At 35.6% G+C, this 21038-nt stretch overlaps 2 protein-coding genes across 3 annotated transcripts; one reads left to right on the top strand and one right to left on the bottom strand.

The window, feature by feature from the left end:
• The first annotated feature begins 1766 nt into the window (after positions 1 to 1766).
• Positions 1767 to 17828, top strand: LOC136985905 (forkhead box protein D3-like). The gene is made up of 2 exons (XM_067283304.1): positions 1767 to 2929; positions 17658 to 17828. The coding sequence occupies exon 1, from the start codon at positions 1966 to 1968 to the stop codon at positions 2923 to 2925; it is 960 nt and encodes a 319-aa protein (XP_067139405.1). The 5' UTR covers positions 1767 to 1965; the 3' UTR covers positions 2926 to 2929; positions 17658 to 17828.
• Positions 17125 to 20133, bottom strand: LOC136985908 (bone morphogenetic protein 2-like). Of its 2 annotated transcripts, XM_067283312.1 has the most exons (3): positions 20115 to 20133; positions 18420 to 18873; positions 17125 to 17882 (listed from the first exon to the last, which is right to left on the bottom strand). In XM_067283312.1, exons 2-3 carry the CDS (start codon positions 18655 to 18657, stop codon positions 17218 to 17220), a joined length of 903 nt encoding a protein of 300 aa, XP_067139413.1. In that variant the 5' UTR covers positions 18658 to 18873; positions 20115 to 20133; the 3' UTR covers positions 17125 to 17217. The 2 variants fall into 2 exon arrangements, with proteins under 2 accessions (XP_067139413.1, XP_067139412.1); XM_067283311.1 differs by lacking the exon at positions 20115 to 20133 and having other exon boundaries at positions 18420 to 19000.
• Positions 20134 to 21038: the final 905 nt, after the last annotated feature.

Raw genomic sequence — 21038 nt, forward strand, 5'->3', positions numbered from 1 at the left:
GAGATTTTCTGCTCCGACTGGCCCTCTATAGACCTGCATTACGGGGATTAAGGAGAATGGCCGACCTCCTAACTGCATTCATGACACTAATAGGAGGGCTTTGTCGTGTCATTAAGGAGGGCCATGCCTTCCCACGATGTCGTGGTGCAGCCCTGCTCAATGTCATTATGCGCTGTGAAGTCTTCCGAGTTTTATTTTTCTCCATCTTCTTATTCTTTGCAAATTTTCAGACTTACGAAATTCGGTGTATCGAGCCACTTCGAGGATTCAAAATTATCTTATAATACCGAAAATTCGATTCCTTTTCTGATCGTGTTTTCCATTTAATTCAGATTAGGAATTTTAATTGCCTTATTCACTATGAAGATGCTTATTTAAGGAAAATCAATTCAATACTAAACCGATCTTGATTAAAACTTCTCTCGGACCTACGTGGAATTATTATACATTCTCCCGAAACAAATCTTTCTACCTGACTAAAATTAAGGCCTAGAGTGATCTTGATTCGAATTTAAAAAAACATTTTTTTAGCATTCAATCAATAGTAGCTGTCCGACCTTAATTTAATTAAACCAATTATACTATAATAGATTATCAAGTTAATTTTTCGTTAAAATAGAATAACAGGTTATTTTAAAAGTGGAAAAAAAATGGTAAATTTAACGGCAATAGTTGTTATAAATTTCTCTAATTTCATGAATGAAATAGGTAAACATTTAAGAAGTTTTTCTTATGGTCTTACGGCTGGCTATTTAGGATTACAGGGACATTTTAAGAGTGAAAAATTGGTAATTTCGACAGTTAAATAACTTAAAATTTTAATAGAATATTTCGAAAATTGACACATTAAAATAAATGGACTGTTAATAATCTGTATAGCAGTTTTAGATAAGAAATACTTTAAATCTCGAACTTCTAAAGCAGTCTCTTCACTGCCGAGATCATTTTAAATAGCTTCTAAATCAATATTATCGCTGCAATTTCGATAAAATATGTTTATAAAACTATAGATGCAGACCAATTTTTTCATTTCTAAATACAGTTATTTTCTTCGTAAGGACGAAATTTTCAGATCTCGACTGAAAATTGCATAGAGAAAATGGAAAAGTAAGTATCAAAGAGAACATTTTAAAAGGTTTAAATATGTTTTTTGAGTTTATTTTAATTAGATTAGGCTATTAGGTTAAAAATACTGCTTTAAAGCTTAAATTTAAGAGTTGCCTCCAACCTAAATAAATATGTTATATAAATGTATGATGATAATAAATATGTAATAAGGAAATGAGATATTTTGGTTGGCAACAAGGAAAAAGACGGAATATTATCTACTTGTCAAAATGGACTTTAACCAGGGAATCCGGAAAAGGTAGGTTTGTAGGTGTATAAAGAATGGGAAAATAAAAGATTTGTTAGATATTCGGCAAAAAGACAATTGCGAGGAGCTCATCTTTAGTCTTAATTAGAAAAAGAGGTCGGTTCGGTACGGGGGACTTAAAACAAAAGAGTGCGACGCGGCCGAAGCGAGCCTGACACGAGCGAACACGGCAACTACAAGGCAGACAAGAACAATACCTTTCAGCAGCGACGCCTCCCGCTCCGCCCTGCTTCACGCTTTGCTTGACAGACACGTCACGCAGCCAGCGCACTCAATTAATAATTCCTGGAGGGCGGACGGTCGGCCGCTCGGCCCCTTTGTTGGCTGAATCTGGCGCTGGCTCCACCTCCGTCACGTGATAGCGGGCGATTGCCATTGGCGCAGCTCTTCCCCTCGGAGGAGAGGTAAAGTTGGGAGTCGGGTTTTGTTTTCTCTAACAACGTGATGCAGTGACGAAAACGTGAGAAAACGTGTTGGTTGTCGTTGTCGCGTTTACGTTAAGTCAGGACAGCAGGCCGGAGGGGCCGCAGTCTCCAGTCCCACCCCTGCCTAGCAGAGTGCTGGATGTCCGGCCAGTAGCAGTGTCGGCCATGGAAGCACTGCAGCAAGTAGCCATCTGCTCGCAGCAGTCGTCTGTCTCCTCTTCCTCCAGGAACGACTCGACGCAGTCCGAATGCGGCCACGAATTGCTGTCGGTCGAATCGGACGAAGATTGTCAAGATCTCAGCAAATCGTTCAAAGGCGAGGAAGGAAAACCCAAAAACCAACTGGTCAAGCCTCCCTATTCTTACATCGCCCTCATCACTATGGCCATCCTGCAATCGCCCGAAAAGAAGTTAACCTTAAGCGGTATCTGCGAGTTCATCAAAAACCGTTTTCCCTTCTATCGGGAAAAGTACCCTTTGTGGCAGAACAGCATCCGCCACAATCTGTCTCTTAACGACTGCTTCATCAAAATTCCTCGAGAGCCCGGCAACCCGGGCAAGGGTAACTACTGGACTCTGGACCCGGCCAGCGAGGATATGTTCGACAACGGAAGTTTCCTGCGTCGACGCAAGAGGTACAAGAGACAGCAACCCGACCCACTCAAGGATCCTTCGGCCTTCATGGCCACCATGGACGCCTATCGGCACCCGCACGGTTTGTACGCGGGTCCTCACTCACCTTTCGCCCTGGCCGGCACCTACCCTTACGTCTCCACGCTGCCACCACCCATTCCATTTCTGTCGCCTCAGGACCTGGCTCGAGCTTCTCTTCATCCCGTGGCTCTAACGCTGCCGGCGCCCCTGGCCACTCCGGTGGTGCAACACCCGGTGGCACACGCCAGCGACAAACACGTCAAGTCCAACTTCACCATCGACAGGCTGATCGGTGACAAGGTGACGGACTCCAAGCCGGACTCGGGGCGTTCCGTGCCCTCGGCTACCGCCTCTCTGTTGAGTCTTTCCAGGACCGTGGCCGATGCCACCTTCTCCTGCCCAGCCGTCAGTTTGGACAAGTACAGACAATACCTACAGACGCTGGACGCCGCTTCTTCCTGGCCCCGATGACACAGTGAGTTCTCTCTTATGTACATAGAGACACGGTTTTAGGGCCCACTCCGTCATAATTCCAATTCCGGTTTATTATTTATTATGCAAAAGTAAAGATCGGGTAGAGACGGTTGCGTTCGTGCCCAGCACTTTCCAGTTTGTGTCGTCCCGTGACGTTAAAAGAACGGATGGTCCTGCGGGCCTTCTGGTCCCGCATGTACTAATAGAGAAAAAGAGATGTTTGCGGAAGCAACCCAAATGTAAATAAGGATAGAAATAAATGTGTACATTGGCTATTTTGGTGTGTTGGACGTTGTTATGGCAACCGTGCCCTCAGTGTCCACTAATCTCTGCACTCTCTCACATCTCGATTTTTAAAAACCGCGTTCAATCAGGTATTTAGTATATATATTTTTTCAAATTGGATCCTTAGACTTTAAGGCAAAGCCAGTTATTCTTCGCTTGCGCTGTACTAGTTAAGCGTCGAACTTCACTTGGCCTAAACAGCTATATCTAGAACCTCTGCCATTCAAATAATTCTTGACCGATAAAAAATTCTAGAATGACGACAATCGTCCAATTGTCAATTTCGTATGGCCACGTAGAAAAAATAGAAAAATAGGTGTTGAATTGTCTTGAATTCTCGATCAGAAGGACTTAACAAAGTGACAAGCCAAGGTGTAGAATTCAATTTACTATTACTTCTTATTGAGTTGGTATGTTATTAAATGGATCTACTTAGATCACATTGGTCTGGCACGAGACTCTAGAAACGTAAATTTACTCCGAAAGAATTAATTCATAAAATGTTTGGCCGAAGTTCGGAGAAATGAAAATATTTAGAAATTCAGAATGGCGCGTATCTTAGGAAAAAAGCCTTAAAGAGTGTCAAAAAGCCTAATCATCGAGTCTGAGTCGCAAATATGAGGAGGGACCTGAGTGACTTATCGGTGTCACCTAGTTTGTCACCTCGACAACGTCGAGACAATCGGCTCTGCTTCTTCGTCATTATAAATCAACGTCATCCTGTCTAAACTGCGAAGAAGAGAATTGGAGAAGCGGCCTTTCTCTTGTCAAATTCGCTCGGCTCGATACTTGGCTCGCCTGCACTTTTGTAAATATAGATGCGCTGTGTTTTCCATTTGCCTATTCTGCAAACATTAACACGGCTGATTTACATCTGTCGTCGGAATTCCCCACCATTTAGGGCCTTTTTCCCCTTCCTCTTATGTAAATACGGGGCTGTCCGTTATACCGAGTGCCATCGTCTTTTTTTCGGGCCCGCTTATTTCATGCTTACATCTTACATACTTAATGTGCTACATGACTATTGAGTCGTTTCTTCTCTGTCTGCAGTAATTAGCTAGACTTTTCAAACTAAATTTCTATCGTGTCTCTGGCTTACTTACAAGTAAATGAAATCGCTTCACTAATTTCTCTCTTCCACTTCTTTCTCGGGTTACGTTTTTATTCAAAATTTCTATTCCCCCCCCATAATTCTCATTTTCTTCACTTCTATTTATTTAAAATTAACGTGAAGTCTACTTAAAGGCTATACAGGCTACACAATAATCTCGCAATTTGACATGGTAAATGATTATCATTGTAATAAATTAATCCTGACTATTGTTAAGTTTAATTAATTTTACCTCCAAAATCTACAATGCTTTGACAGTAGCTTATTTAGATTAGTTAATATAATTAGGTATAATACTGTATACAAAGACTATAGATATATTATCAACATTTACCTTCTGAAATGATTCTATAGGCTAAATACTCTTCCCATTACGTTTAAACTCGAAAATCAGACTCTGTAAGTTTGTTATTCTCTAAGTTTAAGAACTTCATTAGATACGAATTTACAAGATAACATATACTTTACTTAAAGAATCGATAATTATTTTATTTATGTTTTCATCAAAGCCGTTATTGAATAAAAATATTTATAAGGCCTAAGTTAAAATCAGTATCGATGAAGGAAAACTCGTTAGTTCCATAAATCTATGCAGTAAAAGGATGTACGAGATGTTCGTGCTTGGTATCTGCTAATAATTTTACGTCGTTAAAGGGTCTGTTTGTCTTCCGATTGTGTCCTTTTGTTTAGCCTTTAATAACCTGACATCGACTGATGAAGCCTGGGGCGCTCGGCGGATATATTAATAAGATCGAGCGACCCTTTTAACATTAAATAACCCTCGAATCATTACAGGTTTTCGTTCTAAATGCTATACGATTCGGATTTTCTTCTTATTTAAGGCTAGAAAAGGTCCTATTTAAGGTTTATTTGGGGTCTAAAAGTGATAGGCTAAAAATTTTTAAAGAGAATTAACGTTTTCAGTACAAACTAATAATGTTATAGCGGGATAAATTCTAATCTACCTTCAATTCTGTTTAATTTATTATCTTGAAATGATTTGATTTTTTATTCTGTAAAGCTACACTTGTTATAAATTTTTATTTAATCTTGGTTCATAATTATTCCTACAAGGCTCACGTTAAACCTCTCATAATAAAATAATAATCTAAACGATTAGTTTTCTGTGTCGAATTTGAATTGACTTGAGAGTAATAAGGCGCAGCAATCTCGAATGACCACCAATCAATAGTTATAGAAAATAATGCCAGCCTTTCCAAGCATTTCTAACATAGTTGACCTCCGATAATTAACATACCCACCCTTCTAGTTATCAAAGAGGACTTGTTCGAATCAGTCGAAGGGTTCAGAGGGCTATTCCGAGAAGTCATGCCCTAATTACTGTTCTTTGACCTTTCACCTCAGATCCATCATCGAGATCATCTCGAATTTACTTAGTCGGGGAATTCTTGCTGATAGTAATGACATTTTCTGACCGGAATTAATATCCGACATTAAACAGATATTCTGGTTCCAGAGGAATGCAAATCTTTAATAACCAATATGATTATCACAATGAATTTAAACTCCTTCTTCGTATATTCTGTAGATAAATAATTGTGGAATGATCGAAACAAATGACTTTACTAACCTAGGCCTTCGTCATTTTATTAATTGTCAAACGAATTAATAAAATTGAATCTTTTAACTGGGGCATTAATTAATTGAAGATTCAGATTTAGTTTCACCGTCGATTTATGCTTAATCGAGATTAAAATAATGCTTCAGGAACCAAAAAGAATTTGTTTATCCTTTGCTAACTTAAGAATTACGACAATTGTGAAATTATTCTGTAAAACCTGGAGATGTATTTAATACGAAAACCTTTATAGAAGAACAAAAAGTAATAATAGGCTTATTTGTTGGAGCTTTCCAAGTATACAATCATCAGCCTCAAATTGTTTGGATTGGTTATTTTGGCTAGTTTTTTAGAATCTAAAGGTAGGCCTGTAATACGCAAATTTCGATGTAGGCCTGTATATATTCAAATCGAAACAGCATCCGTTTTAAAATAATTCAGAGAAGAGGCATAACAATTGTAGAAGTGAATTATTTACTCGAAGGGCTTCGATGACAAAAGTTCGCTTGTCGGAGGCGACAGATCTTCTTTCATTAGCCAATTGAACACGATGGCCCTTCAATTGCACACTTATTCATCATCTTCCTCTAAAATCGCTCTCGTCACTTTCTTGTTTCGCCATTTCCTTACAACTAACATGTAGCCTACATGTGAAGCTAATGTATTCAAAGGGATGTATCGAGCAGTTCTACCTAGAATAGTGGTTTTGATAAGATTTCTACCTTTTTTTATAGCTATTTCGGTGCTCCGGGCTAAGATGACATAACTATAGACAGCAATGGCTAATTTATTTCAGTGGTTTCTGAATTGAAAACTCAGACATTATATCCGCCATATAGTTTCATCTATATCTATCAAAAGAATTCTAAAGAAATAAGAATTACGCCATTTAAGTAGCCTCCATCATTCTACGAGCGACTAAAGGGTTAATGCTATACGAACAATAAGTCCAGACGGTTTTTTGGGACCTTTCTAGATATAAATGCATTAGTCCTTCCATCTACAGAAACGATCAACAATGAGATCCACAAATGATTCGTAAGAGGATTAAGTCGCTATTATTTAATAATTTATCTTGATAATGGTGTTAGTTTGATGAAGACCGATAACATCTGCCATTAAAAGGAAAAGGCTCGGTTGTAGGAGAAGATGCAGACAAAGCTTAGAATAGTAAGGCTCTATAATAGAAGATCCGATCCAGCAGATACTTTTTGATATGTGAACGACATCTTTGAACGGTAGTGTCAATGGGCTAGTAGGAACAGCCTAATGGTAAACCGGAACCCTATCGCAGTATCGAGTTATTTAAGATGGAAATTGGAGTGTTTACAATGCAGACGATCCGTCCAGGCAAGCTGACGACGTAATTACGGAAGACCGCAGGCTGCAGCCCTGGCCTGCACGTGAAAGGCAGCTTAGAGGAAGACTAACTTTGCAGAGTAATTGAATGCAGATTAAAAGAGGCTTAATTCCCCGTGTAAACACGGGAAAAAATTAGTTGCCAGCTGGCACCGTCGCTCCCGGCGTTCAATTAGAGTTATTGTTGTTATTTAAAGTTATTGCTGGTCCGACTGTGCTTCTATCACGCTCTTACTCTCTTCCCACGAATCCTTTACTTACGTAAAACGCATAATTTGTATTTTTACCTTCGTCTTCTTTATCAATTGAAGGTTCTAATGCACACGCGACTCTTAGATCTATTTCGATTTCGAAATTAGTCCATTCTAGCTTCGTATTAGAATATAGAATGAACTGATTACGATGTTAACTGTTCAGAAACCAGGAAAACCAAAAGCGATCTTCGTTCGAAACCTTCGAACGCAATCCGACCGAAGCGAAACTGTACTAATTTATCCTAAATGTAACATTGATTGGTGTTGTCGATTGGCCCAGAGCGCTAGTTTAGAACCTCTGTCATTCTTCCCCGGTCTCCGATTGCTGTCTTCACGCTAATTTCCTCCCATTCTCCGCCTCCCTTAACCAAATAGCCTAACAATTATGAGTGAGAGGCTACTAAATCCCATTTAATTAGTTATCTCGTCTTTCAGTATCCCAGAGAAAACAGTTATTTTCCAAACGTGTTAAAGAAACTGTCATTCACCCTGGCAGTAAACCTTTGCTTTCTTCTGTTCAGGCCAAGTTTATGCCTATCTCCTACCGTATTGGGCCTAAATTAGAAGCCGAGTGCAATTCTCTCCGGTGAAAGAATTTCTCAAGATAAAATTAAAACAAAATCATCTATCTAAACATTTATCTTTACTACTGTAACAGTATCCAAAAAGTTAAAAACCAGCAGTTAACGATCCTCCGATAGAAAAATTCGATATATTGTAATTAGTAAACTAACTAATGTTTAAAAATAGAAATAGAAAGCCTAATATTCGTAAAGGCCAGTAAGTTAATAATAATCTTTCGATTCAAAAGAGTAGTTATAGAAGGAGATACAGCCTATAGGCCGAAAAAATCGATGAATAGAGCGAAGCTAAATCAATTATTGAAAAGACAGAGTGCAGCTTCGGATCATCTGCATCTTTTATACTTGCATTCAGTTTCGTTGCATACGTTTTCAAAATTGCCGGTACGACCTGGCCTGTAGGCTCTGTATTTTCGTTTACGCTTTCTTCTAGTTTACTTTATTCATTTAAAACAAATAATCCACCAACCTCTTGTTTTAGTTAAACAATTACACACCGAAAACTATCGAATTCTATAGCTTAAAACCGATTGATTAATTAGTTTTAGCCTATTGAATGTCTCGCTGGTATATTTTATGTATTATAAATTACATTTAGTGTTGATTTTATTTTAAATAATATAAAATTCTTCTAAAATAAAGCTTTAATAGTCGTAAATGGATGCAAATAGAAACCCGAAGTAAGCCTTTGTATAGAATATCGAGACTTTGTTCTTCCAGTAGATCACTCCAGCTTAACGAAATTAAATAATGTGATATAATACAGCTAATATTTGTTCTATATTAATAAACTTAAGTATATTGTAGTTATAATTTATATAAATTATAATTATAGATAAGTATAATAATCTAGATTTAAACGTCAACATAGATTTAGAGGAAAACGTTATCATAATACATTTATCGCTGCATTTAGTCCTTTAATCGCTTCTCAAAATGATTTAAGGGATGAATATATTATCATAATTTTAAGCTAAAATCGTTTTTATAAATTATTTTAACTTAACATAAAGATTTTACATAGATAAATCGAAGTTAGTCTATAAGTAAGGCCTACATTCACATTTAAAAGGACGTTAAAGACCTTCAGAATGAAAAATCGTAGGCTAATCGAAAGCCTTTCCCGAAATTAAGTGGCCTTTACAATGTATTAATTTATAAGTTACCTCCCTTTATACCATTTGTATTTTAACAATTGTAAAATTTCAGTAGACTTTGGCTTTAGGGAAAATACCGGAAAAAAAGAGTAAAAATGTGTATAAAATTCTTATTTAATTGGACAAATATGCGAATTTGATAGTTTTTGATAAATTTAATCGAATAATCGATTATTTTAGAAGAGCTTTAAACCAATTTATTTAGGATAAAATCGAATAGAATCTAAACGTGCCTAAGGCACTTCAATGGAGTACTTTGTTATTATTAGCATATACATTTAGGCCTATTTTGAAGAAGTGCGTAAATGAAACGAGATTTGAGTCAAATTTAAAAAAGAAAAGAACGAGAAAAGTCGAAAGGATAATAAGAGAGAGAGAGAGGCCCGGGTAGGAGAGCGTTTCGGACCGAAAAGAGTCAGAGCTGCCATAGAAGAAGCAAAGCGAATGGAAGTGCACTCTCTGTTCGTATTTTCGGAATTGATTGCGGAAGACAAGCAGTGGAGAGGGTCAGATATTAAAATGCTCATATTAGAAGCGGGGGATGCCCCCTATCATTTCCATTCCGTTTGATGACGACATCGATGCTACCTAGGTAACATCTAAGTCCAATTTCGGTAGTCACGTGATATAGGAAGGAAGACGTTTCTCTTTGCAGTTTCTACTTGAGATAATATTTATCTTTCGGACTGGGATATTTTTGGTCATGGGCCTTTTTTGCGCCCTCTCTTAAGTAAAGTTTTGTCACCGTCGGGTTCCGGATGCGACGTGTTTATGTAAGGCTGGAAATCTTACCGCCCTGGACTCGCCAAACTGGCCATTATCTACATTATTACAGTCTGTTACAAAATGTAGTTTTTCTTTTCCTTCATTCATCTAAATCAGCCAAACAAACATAAAGTCGGCACTAAACTTTACTTCGAAATTTTTCCTTTTCGATAACCCCTAAAAGATTTTAAAATAGGCCTTCTTCTTTATGCCACTGGATTTGTTTTATCTCTATCGTAATTACTCGTATACTAAATTTATATTTAAAATAACTTATGTAAATTTTGTTTACGATTACCTCGGAAACTTTTAATTCGAAAGATTCGTTACGTCACACGGATGAAGTCATTTTGAATTTACAAACTTAAAAAAAAAAAAAAAATACATATTTTAATGGGATTGGTTTATTTTCGTACATCGCCCTTATTTCAAAATAAATAAATAAATATTAAAATTGGAAGAATCGTTTTTACTAAATGATAAACTTACGTTATCCAGTAAAGTTCTATGGAACATTTCGGGCACATCGTGATGCCCGAAATGTATAAAATTAATAGAGATTTCTACGAAAATATTTGGTTAATATAATAAAAACTTATTTGACGGACAATTTACGAGAATTGTGTCTTTCCTTCTTAAGAAAAAAATCATTATTAAGGTTAAAATAATTTTGTTTTAGGTCGAAAAGGCGTCATTCGAGATGAGATGGTCGCCCGTCGCCAGATCTAGAGCGATCGAACGATTATTTCTAACAAGAAAACTGAATTACTATCAACCCATTTATTATTTTGCATCTTAAAAGGAATTTATTATTATTTAAAAAAGATTTATTTTTGATTGATTTGAAAAAAACAGCTTGTTTTTTCGGATAGGCGATGCAACAAATTTGCGAATTGAGCGGAGAAAAATGAACGTAGAAGGATGTATAAGGCAAGAATTTTCGGCAATTTTTATATTCCCGGATTCTCCTTGCTACCGAGGACTGCACGGAATCGCGAGGGAGAAATATTTTCTTCGGCTTCTTCCATTCCACGAGCGTCTTTCCGGAATTCCAGCCGGTCACGTGAGGAGGCGGCAGAAAAGAAGACTCGATACTTTAATAAACGAACTAAATAAACACGCGCAGGGCGCAATTTGGATGTAACTCGATATGACGTAATCAGGGAGAAACTGGGTTCTTCGGTGGCCATTTGGGCCACGTGACCCGCAGCTCTCGTCTGATCGATGCACAACATTAGCGGCAGCGTCCATACATAATTGATGATGGGATGATGATTACCTCTCTCTTTCTGTGCCGAGACTATTTTTCGTCACGTGATCCACCTGGTTAGAATAATTCTTCTCCCTTCCATTTTGGAATTTCCCAATTTCCATCACAATATATTCCTTTCCCCCCCTTCTTCTTCTCGTTCGAGAGCGCTACTCGTCCCCGATTGAAATAAGTTTGTAACTTTTCCTCTTTGTTTCTCGATATTGATTCCGTGTTTTTAAAATTCCATATCGCATTTTTCGGTTCCCCTTTCGGCTTCCCCTCATAACCAGACTCTACTACCCCCGGGCCTATTCCACGCCTTTAACCCGCGAAGGGGCCGGGAAGCGACCTCGAGCACCCCTCTTCCCGATTTCGAGAGCGACAACCAATAAAAGAAGACACGCGAATAGTCATGTGACGTAAAAAGACAGAAAAATTGCTTTTTTATGTAAAGTCCTCGGGGCACCTAATGACGTAGACAACTTATCCTTTATGTAATTAACAGGATCGGAGTGGTGCTAGAGAAACGAAACAAAATAAGAGCGGAGATTTTGGGAATTTTTTCGCCAAGGAAATCTCCGAGAGTGGAGCAAAAGAGTAGAACCTTGTATCAGAAGGGTTGTTGATGAAAAGCAGATTGTTATCCGCCTAAGAGATGTAACCCAAGCCCTCTCGCATCTGCATGCTGACATAGCAGCAAAAACAGACGGTTAAATAAATACGTGCCTTCCTCTGATCCTTCCGTCTTCCTAGTCACTTCCCCTTAGGTAAACACATTCGCGCCCTCCTTATCTGTCCGCCAGATTTATGGAGGACAGTTAATGATGCCGTCTGATTATCCGCAGACGCCCTCACCCTTTCTACGACATATTACGCCAACAGGTGGCACAATGCTGTGCAGGCGGCACTTTCGCTTTTCCGAGTGCAGAAGTGGAAAGATGCTAATGGGAATTCCTGGAATGGTTGCCTTCCGCCACGTTATTAAAACGAACCCGCGGTGTGACGTGTCACCTAGCCTTACGAATTGTTACCTGCCTTTTGGCTACCGGATATTCGGTGTAACGGCGGACGAAGGGGGAAAAAGAAAGCGAAAACGCTCTTCGGCTCCTCTTCGAAGACAGGGTTCGGACCTCTAGACGAAAAAAGGAAGGAGACAAAGAATTAACGCAGGAAAGAAAGAGTTAGGTTAGGACAACAAAGACAAATTTGTGGGTAAAGCCGACAAGACCGCACCCGAACCAATCTTACATCCAAATGACAGACAAAGAAGAGAAAAGCGTCCATGTCCGTCTGTTCCCGTGATTTGCAGCTTCTCCCTTTGTTGCCGGTTGCTATCTGGGGGGAGGCAACGGAGCAGTAATGAGGCCCTGGCTTTGGAATTTTCAATAATGGAAGGAAGCGGGCAGACGCGAAAGCTAATAAAAGGCTGGCATGCGACAACCGTTGGTTTTAGACAATATGCTTGCAGCAATATTTTGTCGCAGGAGGCGTCAATAGCTCGTTATAAACCGGAGAAGTGCCGACTGCCCCGATGCTCCAGAAACTTCTTTCGGCTGCATTAAGTCCAATCAGTCAAGCCAGGCGCGCGCCTCGACGCTTGACAGCAGGAATCTGCGCTCCCCAAATCGAATCAGTGGCAAAAAGGCAGCCAATCCTCGTTTGATTCTAGAAATTGAATACGTCTCTCTTCGTTTTCCAAATCTCTTCGCTCCAGCGCGCGACACCGTCGACGGCAGTAGCCCTGGAGGGCCGAGACTCTCTTCTCGGACCCGTACAAATGTATATTTCGGCCATATTAACCTTACTAGTCACGTGGCATTGGGTCAGTTTTATCATGAACGAAGAAACAACACCGAATTACTTACCGCGTTGTTTAGCAGGCACATTGGAAGTAACCCATCACGTGACGTTCGGGAGATTGATTTCTATCGATTGATACCAGACAAATCGATGAGGAATGCTTCACGCTTCGTCATCTATATCACCTGACTTGTCGGCAATTAAAATCGAAACATTTTCCACTACGCGGGATGCCACTTGGACTCTCCAATGCTCTATTCAATCACGTCATCCAAAACAATCACGTGACAACGCAAGCCCGTCACGTGACTCAAGGACACAACCCGGCCTTTTTCATTTGTTAATACAATTGGAATCAATAAAATTTGTTTTTCAAATCCGCCATTTACGGCGAATAAATAATTCGGCACGCGTGACGTTATAACTAAATCAACTTGTTATCCGTACACGTCACACTACACTACTCCATTTGCAATAAGGACGTTCGAACTGAATTCGAAACATAAATAAAAGTCATTTTAATATTTATATAAAGTAATTTAACATTATTATAACGAAGGAATTATTAAAAGCTGTTTAATTATTGTGTGAAGAAATAAAAATCTGTTGTAAATATACATTATAATGTTTTTTCAACCGAAAGAGATATTTATTAGTTTTAAATGTCATTCGTTATATGTTTAAAAATCTTGTATAAATAAGTCGAAATTTATGTTATTTGTGTTCACTATCCAAACTTTCGGTTAAATTAAACATGGCATGTTCTACGTCGTTCAACGTATTCGCTTCTTACATAAATTATAATATTTGTATAGGAAAAAAAAAAAACACTTTTGTTTTCATTTTAATCAAAAAATTAATTTGTAATTAATGAAAATTAAAAGTCTTTTTCATATATGTTTAGTTTTATTTTAAAAATATATAGTTATTTCAACTGTGGCGCCATCTGATATCAAATTAAATAACTAATCGCTAAAATTAAAATATTTTCTTAAAATGTCTAAATTGTTAGCAGTTGAAACACAAAAGAATTTTTTCAAGACTTATGTTTGAAAATACAAAAAGAAAAAGAAAAAATATGTGCGCTCCTTGAAATTATTTTATATAATTAAAAACCTCACAATAACTCTATTGTATTTTTCCAGATGTGTGTCAGTTTATTTTGATAACAAATTCTAACAGTAATTAACTTTTTGTGATTAAATATCGAATAAAATATTTTAATATCATTCAACAATATTTTCATTCAAAGTTAACATAAAACATTTGTAAGTTGTTTATTAATTATTAAAAAATAAAAAATTAAAAAAATTAAATTCTACCCATTAGAACTTTTTTTTATTATTGTATTATCTTGTTATTAGTAATAATTGTTTAGAACTTTTACGTAAATTAAGTAAAAAAATTGTTTAAGATTGTTTATGAAACACATACGCGTGCCTATGGTGTGTATTTCGTCTATAATTAGTTGATTTTTCAGTTACTCCAGCGCCATTTTGGTGCGATATAATAACCCATTTTACGTAATTTGTCACATTAAATAATTCGTTACACTGAAAATCTTATATGATAATTGTTCGCGGGAAGTTATTGTTAATGTTTTATTTAAAACAATGAAAAATTTCTAAATGTCATACACATCGCTTGATAGCTCCATATGTAAAGAAATTTTCATAGCTAGACACACACGCTAAATGATATAAAATGCTTATAATATTGCATATTTTTTCATGTTCGACGGTAATAAAAATATTGATATATTTCGCGTAATATTATAAAATAGAACAAAACGTCTGCAAATATGTATTTTCAGATTGATTAACGACAGATTCTTTTAAAGGCATAAATATTAATGCAACGATGTGCGGTACATCATAGATTTTTCTATGTTAAGGCTTTCTTAATCGAATCATTAGAATTACATAAGGCTATTTGAATGAAATCCTCCGCGTTTTAGTTTGAAAAAGTCGGGTAATTCGTCGTGAAAGTCTACCGCATACACGCGGGATTTAAAATCGAAATCAACACTCTTTATTATACTTATTTTTTAGTCATAAAATAGTTTTATTTATTTGTAAAAAGTTTATTAAATGATTTGAAATTTATTAAGTTAAAATTTATACATTAATCATAATATAAAGCGCCTTTCACCGGGAATTTTTTGAAATAAAAAATATTGTTTTTAATTCTAGCGCACTCAAACGGCATCTATAGTAACAAATTTATAAGCTCAAATAATTATGGAATAAATCCTGTTTTTTAAACTTTCATTTAAAATATTAATAATTAAAATATAATAATAATAATTAATTGAATAGGCCTATAATGACTATTTTAAATTAAACAAAGATAAATCCAGGAGCAAATCTGGAGGGCGCTTTTTAATTTATGTCACGCTTTATATACTGATATGAGCAATATATAAAACTTTTATCACTTTAATAATTACTTAAAAAGAATAAAAATGTAATATAATTGAAAACAACAATATAAAAATATAAAAGTTATTTTTTAAAGGAATGAATCTCCTGCTAGCAAAAGAAAAAAAAAAAAATTAATAAAGGGTGATAGGGAGTGAGGTCGCCCCTATCACCGCTTCTAGAAACATCCCTCAAATTAAATGCTTTATTATATTGTTCATAATTTTTTTAGAAATATTTTAGTAAATAATTTAAATTTTTTTTTCTTATTTTAAAGAAACTCACGAGAAACAATGCTATAAATATATAATTATTTAATTAAAATTTAAAAAAAATATATATATTTTATCTACTTAAACGATAAAAAATTCGAAGCGCCATCTGTTGATAAAAATATACACTGAAATATAATGCATGATTCAATATTTCCTAATTTGAATCTAATTAAATTGCTCCATTTTATGTTAATATATATGCAGATTAATTCATTTTAACTAATTAAATTAAATTAAATATTGACTCGTTTATTCATGCGTGACACGATTTTACGTAGAAAATTTTAAGTCGGCTTTTAATGTTAATGCAATGTTTTGATAATTTTGTTTATGCTTTAAATTCAACATAAAAAGTTGTTGAATATTTAATGCAAATGAAATTTGAAGGCGATGACATTTTAAAAACGTCCTGGTTTCAATTAATAAAAGAAAAAAATACGGATTATTTCATGGGTCATTAAACCGTAATAAATATAAAATACCTTAATAGCCATGTGTATCTTTCATTATCAAATTATTTCTATGGGTACGATTCTCAACAATCGCTGACCCTAACATTGAATCTATCGTACTCTTTTTCTAGGCAACAAAATCCAGCTTGTGAATTAAATTAATTAATGATAATTGAAGGATTCTTCTTCTTAAATACACCTTTGCCATAAGACGATACAACCCGAAAAATAAATTACTTAGCAATTTATTTTTTGTGAAGTTAAAACAGGATCCCTCCCTTGGAGGCGCAGCTTTTATGGCTACCGAAAATGATGGAATCACAGTTACGTGATTGGAATTAAATCTACAATTATTTATAATTATCATGGCCGAACACGTGCTTCAAGCTATCATTTTATATTAAGATGTCAGATTCTTCAATAATTGTCCTAACCGATTCAAGTTAAAAGTAATTTAAATTAGTTTTCAGTATGCTTACGAATTGCCCTCAGAATGAAGAATTCGGTTGTATGATTGAACTCGTCCGCCATCTTTAGTTTTCGTAGCGTTATCCTTCAGTTAAGAAGCTGTTGATTGTTATAACATTACAACAGGACTGCTGTTTATTAAAGTAAGTGTCGATCATTTTGCTAAAAATCTAGTGTTGTTACTGTAATTTACAGTGTTTATTCAAGTAATACTCTACATTTCCTTAATATAATACAATTTGTTTAAAAAGTTTAATATTGAATGATAGGTTTTATCAATTACACTCGCTAAAAGGTTTTAATTTATAAAAATATATTTGTTTCTTAAATAAGGATTGTGATAATGAGAATTTTAAATGAATAGAAAAATTTAATTTTCTACTTGAATTTTTTGTATAAATATACAATACATCTCAAGAAATCTTGTTAAATATAATATAAAACAGATAATAATGATGTTTTAATTATAAGTTAAAATAAAAATAGATCTTATCACAGGAAACTTGAGATTTGACATTGCATATAGGCCTATTATTGACAGCCGCAGCTCTTGACAACCATGCCCTTCAATTTTCTAACTACTAATTTTGGAGGGTCCGAATCTGTATAGTGTAGAATCCTGAGAGAACCTGTCCTTTTCGGCGCGCAACACAATCTAGGCACTTTTATACTCCTGCTCCTCAAAATACTCCTGATCAAAGCATTTTGGCTAAGTATAGAAGTATCGTTACGGCATTTTCCTTTACAGTAATAAAAATCGAAAGATTCTGGTCTGTATATCCAGTTCCAACCGATCTCCTTAAAGTTAACTTTGAGTTTTTTTAAGCAACAATCATAATTTCTCTTGCATTTTGATCTTCTGCTTTTAACCTGTCTCTTCATTCTTCGGTGGGATAACACGTGTAAAGTGGCTTCTGTAGGAATAGATTGACAACTCGCGCACTCTAATGTTAATCCTTGATTACTGTCAGGTTGCTCGATCCACTGGCCCACTATCTCGAACAAATCGAGTTCTTCACCCCGATGCGTACTGAGATTAAGCGTGTTGACTAGATGATTTTGATGCAGCAAATGCAATACCCCACTATTGTTGGGATGAATGGATAAACGTAGAGTTGCAGAATGCAAGTCCGACAGAGACATTTGAGGTAGGAAAAACATCAACTTCTTTCTAAATTCTCCTTCTTCGTGTTTAGCTATAATAAAAATTGGAATCATTTTACAATCTTTTCGTTCTTTATTTCTCGAATTTTTTATTTATCAAGGTCAAATTGAAACACAGAAAAAGAACTAATTTTAGCAACCGACGTGTTGAAATACCATAATGGACAGGAAAATCATACAAGAAGGTGTCTTTACAAGACTTTAGTGTTTATATCTTTGATAAAATCATTAAATGCCTAAGTCTAGTTTCAATTTATATAACTAAAACAACCGGTTTCCGAAAAAAGAGACTGATAATTTGTAAAATTAATTAATTTATCAGATTTTATTTAACTAATAAAAAAATAAATAATTAAATTCTTCGCAGTGGAGTATTTTCTTCTTCAAAGCATTATTTGTACAGGAATTTGAGAACGAATTCACTTTTGAGTCTATATTAAAATGAATATCGACCAAAATAAAGGAAAATCACTATTGACCTTAATAGACGAATGGATATTTATAAGTATCAGCTAATACTATAAATTAATTAATTTTCTAATATAAATTAAATTATATTAAATTCCTACCTATTGACTTGTATTTCGATAGTTTTAAGAGCTTCTCTTCTCTATAATACATGAGCAACATTCTCCGCATTTCTTCCACAGAGATGTTAACCTTAGACATATCCGGCTCACTCCTGAGGTTAAGGTTATCAAGAAACATTCGTTTAAAGGCTTCTAATTCCCTATTTGAGTTGATACGAGTCCGAGAGAGACAGAAAACCGCCACCAAATTAAGGTAGATCAGCCATATCCTGATCATCCTCCGACACTCATGACAGTTCTTATTCTCCCCACATCATTCTATAAATCGAGTTGCACGTGGAGGTTCATTTTAAACTGCAAAGACGAATAAGTGGGAGGGAGAACGTATACGTGTCGTTTCTCTTCCAATGGAGATAAGGAGGTGGGGCTCGGGTTTTCCAGGATTTCCCAGATGTCTCTGCTGGCAGTCAGTTAGGGGGAAATGCTTATATACCTAAAAAAAAACATAGAGAAAACCTGTTGGTGCCGATAACTTTTCTAAATATTTACTTTCTTTTAACATGGAGTAATATATGTATTTCTACATTATGATCTACGTGAAAGCCTTCGCACCTTTATCTTTACAAAATTCGAATTAAAAATAAGATATCTTGATTAAAGATCTAAGCTTATATAATTTATTGTTAGCTTTCTTCTAATAATTTTTAAATTTGACTTATAAAATATGAGAAGGCTTTCCAATTTAAACATAATACAGATACTTATTGTTCAATCAAAGGGTGGAGGGTATGTGTATAAAATAAAAATTAGCATAAAGAGGATTTAACAATTACATAGAAGTATACATTAGGACCGAATGACTAATTACATCAATTAATCAATAAGATTTGAAAAACGAAGTTGATTATAGTTTGGAATAACAAATAAAATGGTCAATTGAATCCCTTTCTAAAGCTTTAATGCCGGGAGTTTGAAACAGGAAGGGCTTTTCCGAATAGAAAAAGTGACATAGCCCGAAGAAAATATTAAATCGTTTGAATTCCGTTCTACCCAGTTGAATGTTGGCAGCGAGAAGGAAAGATTTGTTAGAGATAACAGCAGGCCCGAACGCAGCATTTTTAAAAGGGTGGTTAAAAGATTAAAGAAAAAGCCCGCTATTTTTCATAAAGTAGTTCATTAATACCCCCCAATATATAGAATAACATAAAACAGTAGACTAGAGAGGAACTGAACGGGTACGAAATATACATAAGATAAGGGGAGATAAAACCCCTTTATGTGGCCTTGGATGACAGTATCCAAGTTTCAATATTTTCGAATGGAATAATAATCGTAATAATTAATCATTTAGAATTTATGAACAATGTAAAACATTATTTATCGTAATTGCTAACTCATCTTTTCATAGTAGCAGCTAACTGTTCGTGACGTAAAGCGATGAATAAGCGAAGTGCAATAAAAAGTTTATCGTCATCTGAAAATGGCTGGACCAATCCTAAATTGCGAGAGGGAGAATTATTTAATACTATTTCTCGTATGAAATACGTTTACTATTTCTTTTCGGCGAGCTTTAATGAAAAATTTATGAACGGCATCCGGAGAGATTGCGATCAAAATTTCAGGTTTCTGGAATATCCGTTACAGTTGAGGCTTATAAATGGGGAGCGTAGATACAAAAATACAGGCCTAATCTTATTATAGAGTAAATGATATCTAATGTGATGATTCACCCACTTAGTATGCCAATAGGTGGAAAATGACGTACTAAATAATTGAATAATCAACAAAAGAGTCTATTGTCATCTAAACTGTAATAAAGTGCGATGCCATAAACGATAGAGATGCGATTATTTAGAAATTTGTCAATGTATCGTGATAACGTTTAAAATATTATTAGAATAGGAGGAAAAGCCACATTCGGATTTCCATATGTGGATACGAAGTACAATAAATATCCAGAACGTTTTTTTACATTGCAATATTATATGTATGTTTGAAAGGACCTTGAATCACGCAACCTTTACGTTTGCCTCTTATTTCGCATACATTTGTTGTTTTGTTTTAAGAAATAACAAATATATAGGAAATAGGAAAATATATACATTAAATTTACATTAAATACTTTTCTAGAAAGAGATTTTCTCGGTCCTAGTAACATTAATCTAATATAATCCTCGAACCGTCGTCGGGGAAAATACTAAGAAAGAGCATTTCTCTTTTAAAAGTTTTGGCAATCTTCCTAACTTTCCGGTTAGAGGGCTAAAAAGACCGCTCCGTCGTGTTATGAGGTCTTAAATCCTATTTGAAGACTCCTATATAAACTCGGACCTCTTGTTAGCAATTATTAAGGATAATCCCCCTTGTAAAGAGTCCATTTTGGTTTTTCTCATGATTTAACACTTTCCGGAATTTCACTCGGGGATTATGGCTCCTCTTTGTCCCGGACCCCATACCACTATTCTTTAGCTCTATATAACAGGGGGAAAAGTTTATAAAGAAGACAAATAGCATTAAGGGAACCGGATCATCTACATGACAAACGATAAAAATAATTTGCAATTTCCCGTTTTATACAAGATCGGAAATCGAATGGGAACCGAAACAGCTTTTTACATAGGAAAAACTCAATGGAAATTCGTAAATACGAGGGCTAAAAAT

Source organism: Centruroides vittatus, unplaced genomic scaffold (genome assembly GCF_030686945.1).
Source record: "Centruroides vittatus isolate TY-2023 unplaced genomic scaffold, ASM3068694v2 contig_980, whole genome shotgun sequence".
Lineage (NCBI taxonomy): Eukaryota > Metazoa > Arthropoda > Arachnida > Scorpiones > Buthidae > Centruroides > Centruroides vittatus.